The following is a 16786-nucleotide window of genomic DNA, read 5'->3' as shown; positions in this document are numbered from 1 at the left end:
TTATCATTATCATGAGTCTACACACTAGTATCATCGGAAATTCTAAAATCAGGGCCTAATGCTATGGCGTTATACTGGAGAAGTTGCGAAGTCTCCATAAAGCCTGAAGCATATATTGAATGGAAACTCTAGGGTCTCTATGAAGCAGAGAGACAATTGAGAATTGAGGTGACAAGTGACTATCCCTATCACTGGTCCTAAACGTCGTTTCCTGCGAGCCTCCTTCAATCTGAATCATGGCTAATGACATGCAGCACTTTCACTTACTGAAGTTCGACTCCGAGGCTTATCTGCGACCGAAGAGTCAAGTCTCGCATTGATAGAAAAGGTGAGAAACAAGTCAAAAGAACTTCTTGACCGTTGAGTCAATCTCAGTCCTAGTGATTTTTATTGCTGAGTGCTATAGCTCGCAAATACATCCTCACGTCTAAAATACTAGAAGACATGTGTAGCGAACGATCCATAACAGAACATTTCCTAGACACTTACACATCGCTCCAAAAATCTTAAAGAAGCCCTTCACGAGAATCAATCCAGACACGAGCAATCACCATCATCACTAATCTATCGCTGCTGTCGGGGATGTTTGGATGTAATCATCTCTTGACTGTTGCTGGGTTGACGACTGTTGAGACACATGTCAGCAGGGCAACGCCTTTCAGCTGGCACACAGCTCAACGATCCGGTACTAAACTGCTTACTTTTGTATGGGAGAGAAACAATGAATGGGCGGAGTCCATGATTGCCTTGAAGATGGAAATAGGTGTCAGAGAAGCTGCTTGCAACAGCCCAGGCCATCTTCCATGTGAACCCTTTTCTGTCGATATTCCAACAGCGATTGTGGACACAAGTCGTCTTGTATTGGTCTGCCTGAGATGCAAAGAGGTTACCAAGTGTTGCATTGCAGTTGCCATCGTCTGCGTGCATCAAATCATTGAGGGATGCCGTGTTCCAAATATTCGCAATACGCGATTGAAACCCAAAGCTATTTGACCTCAGTCTCAGGCACTTAAGTCTTTGAAGTTCACATCATGTTCATGCGATGTTGACGATCAGAACTTAGACAAAAGTAGTTCGTTGCTAGCGTACCTTATTTTCGGGATCCGCTCATCGCCCTTCAGTGCGTTCTAGCCCGCGGGACGCTAACTTTGGGACCACACGAAGCGTCTTCCTTAACCGTGGTAGAGCCATCCAAGTAGTGCCCGAACCATCCTTCCTGGAATTGCCTTGTATGAACCCTCCAACGACAAACCACAGACTCATGCACTTCACGCGAAGCAGTTGGCAGACCCCCTCGTCTTGAAAAAAAGTTTTTCATATCTCGAGTTCTGCCCAATCCTTTTGTCGCAAGCAGAATACCAAGAGTCAGCGTGGGGATTGGCAACTCCCTTGGCTCAAAAGGGCTAGTCTAGCTTCCATGTCTTAGTATCAAAATGGCAAAGTCAGCTCGACAAGGGTCAGGATGTCGGAATACCGGAAATATCTGGCCAGATAGATTAAGAATGGTAGTGCTAATGATTACGATTCCAGGCTAATTACCCCACAAAAAGAAGAAAAACTGCCACAAAATGAGACCGATGTCTCACCCAAGCTTCAACGGCTTTCTGACTCGGGCCAACGACATGCCACTGACCAGCAAACTGACGCATCCACGCAATATTTAGCCCCCATTACCCATTACTACAACCCTACAACTCCCTCACAGCGAAACTGTCTCTTCTCTTCTACTTCCTTCGATGTTATCTACATCTCTTGAGTGACATTCATCTCGACTAGCAGATGAAGAATCCTTCTATTGCCAAGAGAATGAAGACCAGGAATATCTTGGTAACTGAGAGAGACGAAGCTGCTTGAGATCCAGTCGAAGCTGAGACCTGAACAGGCGTCTGGGATTGCACACTCTGACTCGTCTGCGAAGGGGCGTTTACTGAGGCGTTTCCAGTGATTGTCGACAAAGGACTAGCTGTCTCCTGTGGGGCACTTCCACTCTGAGAAGTCAGCGTGATTGGAATCACGGTTGTGATGGTGGTTGGCGCTACACCGCCGACTTCAGTGGATGCTGTCTCCAGAGGCGATGAACTATGGCCGTGAGTTTCGGAGTCCTGAGAGGCAGAGCTGGCAGCATTGGCAGTGAAGCTTCCAGAGTTGGTTGATGCCGACGGCGACGAAGGTGCAGGTTGCTCTCCCATCCTTGACTGTGCGACTCCAGGCGTAGCGGAGGCGGTGGGGAGGACCGCGCTCGGGGTAGAAAGCCCGAGAGTAACGGTGAAGGTTTCTTTGGGCAAGGCGGTCTTATTGCTCCACGGGGAGGCTTCATGAGGCATCTCGGAAATTCCAGGGGCAGACGCCGGGGGAGAGCCGGGAGAGCCGGCAGGGATTGCTGTATGAGGGGCATCTGAGCTTGGAGTCTCGGTGTAGGTGCTGAAGGTAACTGTTTGCACTGGAGAGACAACAGTGACGGTAATAGGCACAGCAGAGCTGACGATCGCGCCACAGCCATCGTCTCTAGGGCCAAGATGAGGGGCCGCAAGGGCAAGCCCGATGAAAAGGGACAAGAGTTGCGGCTGCATTGTGATGTGAAGCAAGGAGAGCAATCAAAGAGATGGAGTTTGGGCAAAGGAATGAAGAGCCGATATAAGGTAGATTGTTGAGACTTGGGGACTGATGAATCTGACTGGCCTCAAAATGTGTTTGGATACGACAGTCTATATAGGTTGCCGTACATGATCATTTTTGTTTTCCCTTATCAACAGCCCAACGCGGACAACTTCCTTAGCAATCAGAAATTGTCTGTATCCGGCTCTCGATGGTTCTGCAGCCAACGAGGCCCAGCCGACGATATCTTGTGATGTTTCTTTGCACTTTCACTCCATTCCGACTGCGTAAGATTTGACGGACTGGGAAAGGTCAACATTTGCAATTGACAGCAATCCTGGACTTTTGGAGCGGGGGATGGCCTGAGAGATTCGACTCGAAATTCTCATGTCCATACATAGAACTCGATGCGGATGGGATGAAGTGAATGTTGTGACATCGCGCCAGATGTGAGGTATTATTCTGGAGCTCAAGCGCCGCATGGGGTGTTCTAGACCGTTTTCAAACAGAAATGAGGATCTTCGTCTTGGACCCTTCTCTTGGTAGCTGGATGTCGAATGATTGGTGTTTTGGGTGGTGGAGTGATGTTCAGCCGGGATGATGCCAGGGAGGGCAGAGCAATCCTTGTGTCTCTCAATTTCAGCTTCGATCTTGGCCCACAACATACTCGACCCTCGGCAACGACGGCCGGTACTGGACAACGCACCGCGTTGTTATTAGACATTGGGAAAACATCTTCCCAAGAGGGAAAGTGTAGGATATGACACCAAGGGCTGAGAATAAGACGTCAAGCTGTAGTAGTCAAGATCATGCTGTTTTCATCACCAAAAGCGCGTCTAGACTCAGAGCATGCACGTTCTTGGTCCCTTGTATACGAGAGCGGGGCTTCCGTAGCGCTCGTATGATGTGTAGATATCTGTAAATTCCTATGCTCTAGCCGAGATGCTGTGAATAGGTTACTTGGCTACGGTGGCAGCTGAGTGTCGTTCTCCGCATGCGTTCCAGTTCAATCATGTTCGACTCTACGGCTTCACAAGACGGAATGCAATAGATAAGACATACTGAGTAAGTTCCGTTTTGTATCAGCTGCGCGAGTGCATGATCGCTTTCTTGATATTCACATATAAACTACATGAAGTCTCGAGAAGATTGAGAATAATATCATCACTATCTTCTCCTCATTTGTATCTTGCCATTCACTTGAATCCCTGCAACTTCAGCAAACGCCTTCTTCACTTCTCTTTTTAAAATGCGCGCCTCAAGGAAAGGAGCGCTTGCCGCCGCCCTGGCTTCGGCTCTGGCCCTGGAGCCTGTGTCGGCTACGTCTAGCTGCCTTGCTCCCACTGGAGACCCTGTGACTGTTCAGGCCTACGTAATGGTCGAGCAGATCCCTGTTCATCTCAGCGCCGATATCTGTTCCAACACAACGTTGAGTGTTGCCGGCACTGTCTTGTCCATCACCAACGCCCCGACTTTCCTTGTGTCGGACTTTGTGGTCACCAGTACCATCACTCACACCTCTACTATGTAAGCCCGTTTCTGACCTTCCCCTATGGCTACTTCCTCGGACCATACTGACGCCCGCTTTGTCTCAGAAACTCTTTCTCTATATTCGATGGTCCCTGCGCTACACTTACTGCTCATGGTGGCCCTGATTCTGAGCCTACCACCATTGTCATCCCCCCTAAGGCCGGCGATGAGGTCGGAACCAAGATTATCTGTACTCCCGTGGCCACGGACAATGCTGCCTTCTCCGGCCCCTACACGACTCTTACTGCAGGTCAGTGGTCTGGCCAGGGCACGAAGACTCTGACTTTGGCGCCGGCTGGGGGTGATCCAACAGGCACCGTCATTGTCTTCGCTCCCGAAGCATCTGGGCAGGTCGGAGCCCAGGGTGTCTTCACGGGGCCCTATACCACACTCACCGAGGCCTGGGCGGGAAGCACCGCGACGACTGTCACTCTCCCGCCCCGAGGTACCGATAAGACAGGCACCCAAATTGTTCTAAGCCCTACTGCGGCACCAGCTCTCTTCACCGGGCCTTACACGACGATCACTGGCACTTGGACGGGACTCCAGCCAACAACCCTGTCTTTAGCGCCTGAGGGAAGTGACCCAACTGGAACTGCCATTGTCTTCCTGCCGACATCCGCCGGCTTGAGCTCCTTCACTGGTCCTTACACCACAGTCACCGGAGCCTGGACTGGCGCAATTCCTACAACCGCCTACCTCCCACCTCAGGGAACCGATCAAGTCGGAACTGAAATTGTGTTGACGCCTACCTCCTCCCCAATCGTCACCCCATTCACTGGACCATACACAACCATCTTTGGGCCCTGGACCGGAACAGTTCCGACCACTGCCATCCTCGCGCCTCAAGGAACTGACCAGGTCGGAACTCAAATCGTCTTGACACCCACTTCTGTGGCTGGCTCATTCACTGGGCCATACACGACTCTGACTGGCCCCTGGACCGGGACTATTCCTACCACGGTGACCCTAGCTCCGGCTGGAACAGACGCCACCGGAACTCAAATCGTTCTCGTTCCCACAACCGCCGCTACATCCTTCACTGGCCCTTACACAACTCTGACCGGACCATGGACTGGTACTATTCCAACTACAGTTACGCTTGCTCCGTCTGGAACCGATACCACTGGAACCCAGCTCGTGCTTCTGCCTACCGCCGCTGAGACTACCTTCACGGGCCCTTACACCACTATCAGCGGTCCTTGGACTGGCACTGTCGCCTCCACCCTGTCCATCGCTCCTACTGGCACCGCTACTGTTGGCACCGTCATCATCTTCACTCCGGCTGACCCTACGACTTCTGCAAGTGTCAGTTCCGGGGCTTCAAGCACAACTCCGTCTCCATCGTCGGCTACCTCATCAGATCCAGCCACGAGCTCCAGTGAGACGTCCACTTCTGCGAGCTCGACCGCTGTGATAGAAACCACTACCTCTACGGACACAAGCAGTTCCTCGCAAACTTCTTCAAGCGCTGCTTCTAGCTCCCAAGAGTCATCTACCGCCTCCTCTTCGCCTTCTGAATCGTCAAGCTCAACCTCTACCGACCCTAGCAGTTCCGCCTCGTCTTCAACTACCACATCGACTGAGCCTGCTACATCTTCATCTTCCTCAAGCACAAGTTCTGAGTCTTTAAGCGCAACTCCTTCTTCATCTAGCTCTTCAACCGAGTCGTCCTCGAGCGTGACTTCGTCCTCATCTAGCTCGTCAAGCTCATCGACCGAGTCTTCTTCAAGCTCATCCTCCTCGTCGTCATCTAGCTCGTCCTCTGAGTCTTCATCTAGCACGCTGACAGGGACTCCAACAACCACAACCTCGCAGAGCTCCACAGTTTCCGCATGCGTCGTGACCGCAACGAGCACCTCAGAATACTGCAACGTCGCCCTGCCCGGAGCCTGTGCCTCACTCTCCACCACCAGCGGTCTCGCTCTCGTGCCGGTTGTGGCATCTTGCACTGTGGCTCTTGGTCCATACGCAGCAGGCAACGTTGCAACATGTCTTGCAACCAACGTGGGCCTCACTACTGCCGGCTCGGACATCGCAAGCTGCATTCTCACCGCTCTCGAGGGGCGTTGTATTTCAACCCTGCCGACAGCGTGTACTGATCTAGCGTCGTCCAACGGTCTGGCTCTTGTCGCAGATGTGGCCCAGTGCACTATTGCCCTTGGTCCCTTCGCCGCTGGTAGTGCTGCGACCTGTCTTGCAACGGGAACCATCACAGCATCTACTACGGGCACGAGCATCATTCAGTGTCTCGAAATTGCCTTTGGCCTCCAATCTGGCGTGGTCACAATCACCAACTCCGCCTACTGTCCGACTGCCACTGCAACCCCTACGCCTTCGGTTTGCGCCACGGTCCCTGAGCCTTGCCAGAGTCTCGCCTCTGTCAACGGCATTGCCCTTATTGCGGCAATTCCGGTTTGTACGGCAGCCCTTGGCGCTTACGGTGTTGGAAATGCGGCAACCTGTCTTGCTACTGATGTCATTGGCCCTCTGAGTGTTGGACAGGATATCGTGACCTGCCTGACGACTGCTCTCAGTACGCAGTGCATCTCGACTTTGCCAGAGCCTTGTCTCGCCCTGGCAGGTGATACTGCAGCGGAGCTGGTCGTCGACCTGCCGTTGTGCACAGCTGCCCTTGGTCCATTCGCTGTTGGAGCTGCCCTTACTTGCTTGTCCTCGACCGCTACCAACGGAGACTCGGTTGTCGCCTGCCTCAATACCGCTTTGTTCCAGACGTAAGTTTGAATCTGTGGTAATTCGAATGATGAAGGATTGAGTATGGGGTTCCCAAGACTACATGCGGTGTAGTATCAGGCTAGGTGCTTGGAGTCAGGCTTGCAAAGAGACTGAGACTTCTTCATCAAGCGTGTATCTCATAGTGAAAAGGGTTACGAAACGAATGGATGTCAGGCGATTATGTTGTAGCCGCTTTTACTTCTTAGCACAGTTGTTTGTTGTACTTGACTACTTTATTCTAATGATATTCTCTTACAATTTTCCATGGTCTACGAAGTACGGGAAAGATACATATAGTTATCACTCGGTCTGAATCAGAAAAAGTGCTTCCCCGGCAGCCTGGGTGCCACGAAAAATTCCATCGGAGCTGGGAGCTTGCCTCTAGATTCATTTGAGGATGAACTTAGATGGAATCTGTCGTTATCAAGGCTCTTCATTCCGGAGTTGGATATCTTGGATACAATCGCAGTAATCTAGTCTCTTATCATGACGATAGACTATTCGTCTCGCGACAGACCCGAGGTGCCAATTCCTTCCGCCAAACTGACAATGTTGAAGATGTTCTCATCAAATAGCGATGCTCCACTGAATGCCCTTGCGAAGAGTTCCATCATTGTCATGTCCTCCAAATGCTTGCCACGTGTCCAAGCACATATCGATAGACTGCTCGCTGCTGGTGTTTTGGTCGGCTACAACAGCCTTTCGAGTGACACCTTTGTGCGTCATCGTGATTACTTTGCCGCAGAGCCTGTTGTTCTGCGCTTGACCGTACGGCTCGAAAATGCCGGACGGCATCGCGACTAGTGGGAGGCTGCGGTCGACCGAGTTGGCAAAGTAGGTACTGAGACCACAGGCGCCGTTTCTCCAGAAAATGTTGCGGCAGGCAGTTGCGTCCCCGAACATGAAGATAGAGCCTTTCGTGTGAGAGCCTGAGACTGCCTCGCCGGCGACGGCCTGAGACACACCCAGGACAAGAAGACTCGGTAGTAACGAAGAGAGCATCTTGCAAGAATTTTATATAGGCAGTCGACCGTGACTTTTGAATTCAATATGTATGGCGAAGTCAAAGGTGCTATTGGTGTGGCTGAAAGGACTGATTTGGGAAAAGCCTGATGGGAAAGAATCATGTAAACTGGGCGTAAGGCTTGATAATAAGTAATCTGTCCGTGATACTCGGCTGAAAACATGCCAAGCTTTCACTTCTGCTCTTCGATTCCAGAGCGATGAGTGATACTCTCTTGCACGTTCGGCCACTGTTGATAGAGAACTGGTGATCGTCCACTAACTCTCGATGAACCAAGGCTTAATTTCGGCGTGGCCTACTTCTCGTGTCCCACAACCACTTTGCGTCGCAATCCATAGGATCAAATGCCCGTAAGACCGCTTGCTAGCCATTCGGTATCCCACATGTACTTTCCGCTTTTGTCCATGAGGCTGCGGTTACTGACTCTGTCATTCAAGGTTGGCTCCAAGTCTTTGCTAGTCAGCAGCTCAACTGCCATCTCAAGCCATCAAATCTTTTGATAGTACCCACTCCTACAACGACTATAGTAATTGTTAGCTACGCCATTGTGCCTGCATGCATCAGCTAGTTGATACGCGTTTGTTGCGATTCGTGAAATGAAAACTGTCGAATGCATAGAAAGATCGGATGTCAAACTTCCCGAAGCTACCACTTCCGCTACTACGGAAATTGAGGTCTTTCAAACTGTGTGGGATAGTTGACAATTGATGCAGTCCTGGCTGTCTTACATCCGTTCAATCGTTTTCAACCTGCCTTTTCAGGCTAGTGAAACAGACTAAGCAAGCACAATCGGCCCGCCCAAGAGCGATCCTTGGTTGTCGAACAAAGCTCGAGCAAGTCTCAATCTGGCTGCCTAGACATCCCGGCCGGGAATATGAACAAGATTTCCTCTTCCGTCCAAATTGAACGTTTAACACTCAACCACTTGAAAATTCATCATTCCGGATCGAAAGAGGAGTCAGTGGGTCCTTTGCAAAGGACTGGTTACAACGAACAAGAAATGTTTCCTGCATCACTTGGTTCCCACATAATTATTTGAGATCACACGTTTCAATGTAAGACTTGGGCGCTCTTCGTCTCGTCGATTTCATTGTCAAAATATTGATCCAAGCCTTAGACGGCGCATAGCTTTGATCAATGGTCAACTAATTCAGCGTGGGAATAGACAATGGCGTTTGGGAATGCCGGAGGTCTTCTGTTCTCATCATTCTATCAACGTGAAGGATTGCGATCTGCAGCCTGTTGTTCCAAGTCAAATTTACCCTGGGTTAACTACAAACACGAGGTCTTTTAATAAAACATATTCCAAGCTAGGCTCACCATGGCGTGGTTTACACGACTCAGGGGCTCGGAGACTTGGATCAGAGTGTTTCTCGGCCGAAGCCCATTGCAGGAAACATTCTTATAAGAAACGAAAAATGATCGCTGTTCGATCAAACGATCTGTTCACCAGCTTCAAAGCTTTCTATTCGCTAAAGTCTCGCCAACCTTCTATTACCATCATGTTCCACAATTTCGCCTACGCGTGTGCCTTTGCCACGCTGCTAGCTGTACCTGCGACGGCAAGAGACGTTCCAGCTAACGTTAAGGCCTTTTACGACCAAGTTCGTGGCCGGCAGCAATGCTCCAACGTCCTCAAGACCGGCTTCCATAGCAAGGAGGGCGGCAAAGGAGGTGAGCCGACCGAGAAATGTCCCAAGAGAATAGATTGCCCAGTGACCCTAACACGGACAAATTATCCGCATCACAGATTATGGCTATTGTGGCGACTACTTGAGCAATTACAATGTCATCTACATCCAGGGTTCGGGAGGTCGCCTCGCGAACATGGACATTGATTGCGATGGTGCGGAGACTCATGGAGACGGCCGATGCGGTTCCTCCACCGACACGCAGCCGCAGACGTCTTTCAAGTCCGAAATCCAAGGTTACAAGGCCGGAATCAATGATCTGAACGCGTATGTTCACCCTTACGTTGTTTTCGGCAACGACGGATCTAAGCCCGGATGGCCTACCTTCGACCCAAAGAAGCATGGCATTGAGCCCCTCAGCGTCATGGCAGTTGTTTGCAACAACAAAGTTGTGAGTCCATCCTCTGTACCTTTCGTTGTTGATTTATCTTTCATTGGCGCAACTTCTAAACCTCGAAACCTGTAGATCTATGGTATCTGGGCCGACACCAACGGTGATGATGGCAGCCAAGCCATGGTCGGTGAAGCCTCGCTTTCTCTTGCTACGGCTTGTTTTGGAACTGGTATGAATGGCAATGCTGGACATGACCAGTCTGATGTACTCTACATTGCGTTCCCGGGCAAGGACGCCGTTCCTGGCGCTCATGGTGCTACCTGGGCCGCCAACACTTACGATGAATTTGAAGACAGCATCTCGGCACTCGGCAATCGCCTCCTCAAAAGAATCCGAGCTTGAGCCTCGAGTTGAACGCTGATGCAATCCTCCAGATAGCCATAGAGATGTGCTGCATGTAAATGCATCACTACAAGACGCAGAGGAGACTCCGTATAAGGTGATGGAAAGGGGTTATTTTTCGTGTACATTAGCATTATTGAATGGTCTTTGCGGCCTCCTTAGCATCCCACTATCTCAAAAGAATTGATTTATCTCACATTTTTTGTTCGGGTAGCAGCACGTAAACATAAGTATTTACTCACTACTGGAATTTGTCTGACTGCAATCACTTGAGTGCTTTTGCCATGATCCGCTTCAAGGACATGATTTATATTAGTACTTTATGAATCCCAGTCGTGCTCAATTGCGGAGAACGTTCTCCCGCAAATATTCTCCAGTCAGTCTTGGCCGCCAAAAGAAGTGATATTTACAGCCTTCACTTGAGCATCTGTGATTCCTTAGCCAACGTTACTGAACGACATGATGCTGCTATTTTGGCATATGTCCCCTCGAAAGAACCTTGTTAGGTCGAATCTTGCAGCAGCACCAATCGGGGCATAAGAAGGGATGGACGATAGACAGGCGGTTGTGTGCCTTTCCTAAAGTACTCATCTGTTGTGCATGGAAATCACGATTGCTTCTCAGTGAAACATAAGTATAATAGCTTGCTCCAACAATTAATTGCAGCTCTGGACAGCAGGCATACATGTGATGATGAAGGATTGGTGCACAGTTTCAAAGTAATGTTATTAAGAGGCAGTCTCCAAGAAAAAGCACCAGTGCATCCACCTCCCAAAGTGTCAAAAGCCGTTTTCGAAATATAAAGAATTGAAGAATAACGGGAAGAGTTTCCCAATGCAATCCAAAGCGAAGCGAATGTTAGATGATGTAGAATCCTGCATGTGGCAAAACGCTCATGCGCTGCTCGAGTTTCCAAGCAATCTCTCATACGGAACCGTCTTCTATCCACAAACACCAGAAGTGGCAATAGTGTTCAAGTCCTTCGGAATGACACCGGCAGCAACGGCGGCTAAGAGAGTTAGTCAAATGTGGGAATCATAAAGCTCGAGAACATTTTGAGACATATGTGACTTACCTTTGTAGGACCACCGGTAGTCATCGCCAAGCGCGGTCTTCCACGTCCAGAAAACCCAGCCTGCAGTCGATTTCTCGTAAGAGTAAACCTGAGCAGCAAACCACTTCTTGTAGAAGGCTTTCTGCTTGCTTGGGCTCCACCCATCCGTCGATTCAACGTTGTCTGGCACTGCGATACTCCACTCGCCAACGATGGTAGGCCCAGCGGCATCTGAGTTGCGGTTATCTTTGCAAGAAGTTGAGATATAGCTCTGATGCGAGACAGAAACGCTCGTCGACCACTTTAAATAACGGTGATCATCGAATGCGGTGAAATAGGTGTCGCTCAAGAACTCCACCGGATCTCCGGAGCCCCAGTTTGTGTTCATCATCTGTATGTGGACGTAATTGTTGCGAGCCACATTGAGGTCTTTCTCGACCTGGCGAATTCCCTGTCCCATTATTATCAGCCCCTGCAACATTAACACCACTGTAGGCGAAGCGTAGCATGATGTACCGTGTAAGCGTCCTTGTAGAAGACGGACCGCATCGATTGCACCTTGCGATCCCAGGCGACGGGCTCATTTAGAACCTCAATCATACCGACGTTGCGGAACTCGTTGTGATCGTGGACAAGCTTTCTGAGGAACTTCAGGAATTTGACACCGCGATCATATTGGTAGTCGTTGTAGAAGCCCGGGGTAGTAGCGTACTATTGTCATATTCCGAATTAGAACGAATCTCTTCCTCGACGCTAGCAAATCAGTAATTGTAATATCCTACCTGGCCGGTGAACGGATTTTGCCGCTCTTGTGCACCTGGGGCGCCGTGGTGGCTGGATGACTGTCAGCTTAAGAACAGCGATACCTAAAGATAACATAATGGTTGGACGTACCCCAAGATGATATAGAAACCACGGTCACTAGCCCAGCCGCAGAGCCGGATCAAGTAAGTCACAGCACCCTGTGCAAGTCAGACATTGCTTCCTCTGATCCCGCTCTGATAAGGATGGCGAAGGGGACCTTACCTTCGGGAAATGCTCCGACTTATCGACGAGAGACTCGTCAAGCCAATACCCTAGTGGGATGCGAATAGTGTTGATACCGTAACTCAACATCTCGTCCAGATCGGCCGCGGTGAGCCAGGTGTCCCAATGTTTCTGGAAGGCAGCGTCAGATTTCGCCTGACCAAGCTTCGAAACGCAGTCGAATTCGGACTTGTAAGAACCACAGCCCATCTTGTTCCATTCGCCTGAGTCAATCCACGGCTCATAGACGAAGACTGAGCCTAAGTTGACTCCTCTAATCTTCCCAGAACTGTTCCACCAGCGTGGAGTGATACCACTCTTATTGGAGGATGTCCCATTTCCTTCAAACAGACTGTGCCCATCGGTGTCGACGAGCTTGGTGGAGCCATCATTTGGCAACCACGCATAGGTAGCCGGCAGTGCGCATGCAAGCACCAGAAGAGAAAAACAGACCATGATGGGATAGTTTGAATGCCAAGTGAGGGTAGAATGTGGTTGGAGATGAAGGACAGTAGAGCAAGGTGGTGCGGTTCACAAAGAAGAGCGGGTGGCGGATGCGATGTTTTAAGCTAACATCCCAAGATACTTAGAAACTTTCGCGAGGGGCAGCAGGGTAACCTTGACTCGTACACAGGAATGAAGAACTGCGCTCTTCCAACGCAGGATTGAATCCCAGCATCGGGCGTCATGGTCTGAAAAGGCATCATAATCAACGCCCCTTTCAAATTTCTTTTCCGGAACTCCTCGTCGATCGTGTTGCAACTTTAGTTGTAACAATACAACTAAAGTAAGATGCACATTCTCTCCACCTTGATGGAAACTCTCAGAGCGGCTCTGGACATCTTGACTATACCCCTGAATGAACGGCAACCGAACACAATCATCCGAGGCCGCCATGCCCCTTCAATGCCGTCTGAATCCTAATGTGCATTGATGGATAACTGTCTCCTCTCATAGATGTCTTTCATATGCTTCTGGTTCACTGTCGCGGTGACGCATCATTCTGAATGCGGCTTGTACCCCGGATCATCGCTGGATGTGGGATGAATGTCATCGCGCTATCTCGACTATTGGACCCTGAAGTTGAAACAAAGGTATGCACAGAAAAAAGGAGGAGAGACACACAACATGCCGTTCCTTCGATGGCTTGAGATAAGTAGTTCAAAACAAAAGTCCCTGCTCCAAGTAAGCGCGGGCGGCTATCACAAACAACTGGTGATCAGACAGCATACTCCATTGAGACCAATAGTCGCAACTATCAAGTGGTTTTAGAATAGATTATCAAATAACACGGTCATATGCAGCGATGATCTATCGGGCCGAAAGAGGTGGTTCCTTACATGTGACGGTATTTAGGCACCGAGATTTCCAAAGGGGTGATGCCATTGTCGAAATGGGGGGCGTTGGGAAGCAGTTGCTAATCTTGCGGAACTAATGATGATGAAAAGGGTATAGTAATAACCGCATACCGGCTGCCTAAGCAAGATGCATCGAACTATATTCCCGTCTTAGCCCGCACTCAAGTCTCCCCATACCTATTTAAGGTACTTCATTGCCCTTTAACATAAACAATTGCGGGTAGATTGTTTTCCGAGGGAGTAAATTGAATTAAGACGGTAATTGGGCCTATCGTAGGATGAGATATCAAAGAGTCAGGTTCCGGGGCAACTAATCGTGTCCTGAGTCGTTCTCGGCACACAACTAATAATCCGGTACCCTAAGCATTCAACAGTTTATTATTCGGTCTTTAACGTAAATTTTGAGAGGGTGAACAACTTACTCTTGATGCCGCGCATTTGGGTGAGCCTAGGGAGATTCTTGAATGTTGATTCCATGTAATGTCCTGCTATGCTCATGGATAAGATACTGAGTAGCCATATCAATGATGGAGCCCCCTTTCGGCATGATCCACCTTTTATAAATTCCAGGTGTTGTTTTGACTTGCTTCGCTTTAACATTCAGGCATTACTCCATGTACACATCCTTTGATCTGTGTGAAGGTCCTGGATCCTGGGACCATCGGGTAGCAAGGGATCTTCTTTTATTCGACGCTTATCGAGCTTGACCCTGATACCATGAAATCCTGTGGCTTGATTGTGTGACCTAGAGTCAGCTTTTAAATCCAATTGTATGTTGAAGAGATGCTTAAGACTTGCAAGAGAAAGATGTGTGTGCACCGGCGGCCATCTAGGAGACCGCTTTCTGATCTAACTTCGGATGAAGCCTGTGGATCGATGATGCGATCAGTATTGAGAACCGAAAAGTAGTGATAATTGATGCTTACTTTCTCCAAGTCTAAAGTGTGCCCTCACACTATGCTAAGTCTTGCTACGGATTATACAATAATAGGCACTACGGACGTGGTTCTGTGGCCCGCTTATCCGACCTTTACGAGGCTTACTGCCCAGAGGTTCTGGCGTAAACTAGGCACGAGATTAGGGTTATTTATCCGCAGCGGCCTTAAACTGACCGCAGCTGACAAAACACCTGCGTATACCTAGTAGCAGCCATCGGAGAAGTGCGCCATTAGATCCGCCATTTCCGTTGCCTTTCCATGGTCATCTAGTGCCTATATCTGTCCAGGTAAATTCATTCTCTGGCAAAGTTTTCATGTGCCGTCGCTGGCTACCCCCATACACTCGCTGGAAATAATTAATGAGTGAAGTTGTTTCATGAACACGTCAGTGACTTTGTTGCTAAGGCACTCATGATCCAAGGTAGACTGAGAAAACCGTTGGATGCAGAAAGAAAGCCATCAGGACGAAAGCATTGAGGGGACGTTATCCGTACATTGCGCTGCGATTGCCCGATTTCTCAAGTTTTTATGAGGCTCAAGAATCCTCGCCGTCTTGCACACACACACCGCCCATTCCCCGGGTCCGAAAATGGTCCTCATGACGCGTGGGCCTGGGCTGGATTTTAGCCTAGACTCACTAGGTTCATGCAGACGCCAAGTACCAAGGGCCATTGTACTTGCGCAATGCCTGTCTGCCGGCGCATTTCATAACCGTGGCGCTTCTTGGGGGTTGCATTCCGCCGCACTGGCTGGGTATTGAGGCGCTCTTGGCAGAAGCCAAGACTAATTGGCAGCCAGATACAATTGCTTGGATGTTCTACCAAGGCTCTAAGGAACTCTTGTTTTTCATTTAAGGCTCGTCGAGGCATATCCAACTTCAGGGACACTTGTTCAGGGACATCGCAGACCTATTCCTCTAGGAAAGTCTTCAATTTTGCCTTTTCGATTGAATGTATCGTCAATAATGGGGAGCACGCACCACCGACTGGCGGAGGAACAATACACCACGGACAAGTTCAAGTATCCACTCCGGACGAATCCCGCCCGGCGGCCTAGCGAAACACCGCGGACGGTGTTGACTCGCGCCTTCGCTTTCGCGCTCCCCCCACCTTCATGGTCCGATAAATGCGGCGTTTCTCGGAGGTGGGTAGCGGAAGCAAGCAAGGTGATGGGCCCCAAAGAATTGCATCTAAGCAGGTAAAGTACGGTCTCGGTATGCATCCCGAGTCTATAAACCGACGGGCTGGCTGACTGATACACCCTCTTTCAGAACTGAATCAAGCATTCTGCGCGATGAGTGTCTGAAAAGAGTGGCGATACTCTGCCGAAGTCCTGGATCTCTGTATGCTTGCATGATGCAAGAGGCTCTCGGGTCTTCGGCCCTTTCGCTCGCCTTGCCTTCGACCTCGACGTTTCATCCTTTATGATATCTCTGTGCAGCGACGAGAAATGGAAGGTGTCTCTGGGGGCGTGTGATCTTTGTGTTGATATGTCTGACGATGAGTGCATGCCAAGAGATGTCGCCAAGATCTCAAGAGCTGGTACCAAGGGACCAAACGACTCAGGACCACCCAGTTCCCGCGTCAACTGAGTACCATAGTCCATCTGAATGGAATCATCAGTGTTTGCGTTTCTGGGGTTTTGCGGAGATGAACAAAGCTTGGCAAAAACGTTTTAGCCAATGTATTGGCATTATCAACGAGACTTGAGGTGATGAATATGCTTTGAAAGTCGTAACCCGCGCATTCTATTCGCAACCACGCGGAGAGCCCCCAAGGTCCAACAAGGCAGGAGCTCGGAAGGCTCCGACAATCCACTTCGCAATCTACGAACATACTGATGAATACCGTCGTTCCAAGTGGTTGAGATGCCTCAATGAGAAAGCCTTCGACTCGTCAGATATATCCGGGGGAAGTGGACTAGGGGTTGATGTAAACGGCTAGAGTGGACGAGTTGTCCAGGGTGCATCCTCCCCCCCCCCCCCCCCCCCCCCCCCCCCCCCCCCCCCCCCCCCCCCCCCCCCCCCCCCCCCCCCCCCCCCCCCCCCCCCCCCCCCCCCCCCCCCCCCCCCCCCCCCCCCCCCCCCCCCCCCCCCCCC

At 50.2% G+C, this 16786-nt stretch overlaps 5 protein-coding genes across 5 annotated transcripts; 2 read left to right on the top strand and 3 right to left on the bottom strand.

Annotated features, from left to right (window-relative positions):
* Window positions 1-1772: 1772 nt before the first annotated feature.
* Window positions 1773-2570, bottom strand: CCOS01_14834 (uncharacterized protein; the record flags this gene model as incomplete). Its single annotated transcript, XM_060462976.1, has 1 exon — window positions 1773-2570. The coding sequence occupies one exon, from the start codon at window positions 2568-2570 to the stop codon at window positions 1773-1775; it is 798 nt and encodes a 265-aa protein (XP_060306161.1).
* Window positions 2571-3844: 1274 nt separating this feature from the next.
* CCOS01_14833 (uncharacterized protein) lies at window positions 3845-6864 on the top strand (the record flags this gene model as incomplete). Its single annotated transcript, XM_060462975.1, has 2 exons — window positions 3845-4122; window positions 4191-6864. 2 exons carry the CDS (start codon window positions 3845-3847, stop codon window positions 6862-6864), a joined length of 2952 nt encoding a protein of 983 aa, XP_060306160.1.
* A 564-nt stretch (window positions 6865-7428) lies between these two features.
* On the bottom strand, window positions 7429-7863 carry CCOS01_14832 (uncharacterized protein; the record flags this gene model as incomplete). The annotated part of the gene is made up of 1 exon (XM_060462974.1): window positions 7429-7863. The coding sequence occupies one exon, from the start codon at window positions 7861-7863 to the stop codon at window positions 7429-7431; it is 435 nt and encodes a 144-aa protein (XP_060306159.1).
* Window positions 7864-9387: 1524 nt separating this feature from the next.
* On the top strand, window positions 9388-10312 carry CCOS01_14831 (fungal chitosanase; the record flags this gene model as incomplete). The annotated part of the gene is made up of 3 exons (XM_060462973.1): window positions 9388-9559; window positions 9636-9967; window positions 10043-10312. 3 exons carry the CDS (start codon window positions 9388-9390, stop codon window positions 10310-10312), a joined length of 774 nt encoding a protein of 257 aa, XP_060306158.1.
* A 941-nt stretch (window positions 10313-11253) lies between these two features.
* CCOS01_14830 (endo-beta-1,6-glucanase) lies at window positions 11254-12848 on the bottom strand (the record flags this gene model as incomplete). Its single annotated transcript, XM_060462972.1, has 6 exons — window positions 11254-11321; window positions 11388-11817; window positions 11883-12077; window positions 12149-12200; window positions 12261-12328; window positions 12393-12848. 6 exons carry the CDS (start codon window positions 12846-12848, stop codon window positions 11254-11256), a joined length of 1269 nt encoding a protein of 422 aa, XP_060306157.1.
* Window positions 12849-16786: the final 3938 nt, after the last annotated feature.

The sequence above is a fragment of the Colletotrichum costaricense genome (assembly GCF_030867565.1).
Source record: "Colletotrichum costaricense strain IMI 309622 chromosome Unknown Scaffold_22.1, whole genome shotgun sequence".
Lineage (NCBI taxonomy): Eukaryota > Fungi > Ascomycota > Sordariomycetes > Glomerellales > Glomerellaceae > Colletotrichum > Colletotrichum costaricense.
The sequence above is the reverse complement of the archived record's forward strand: the minus strand, read 5'-3'. Positions and strand labels throughout refer to the sequence as shown.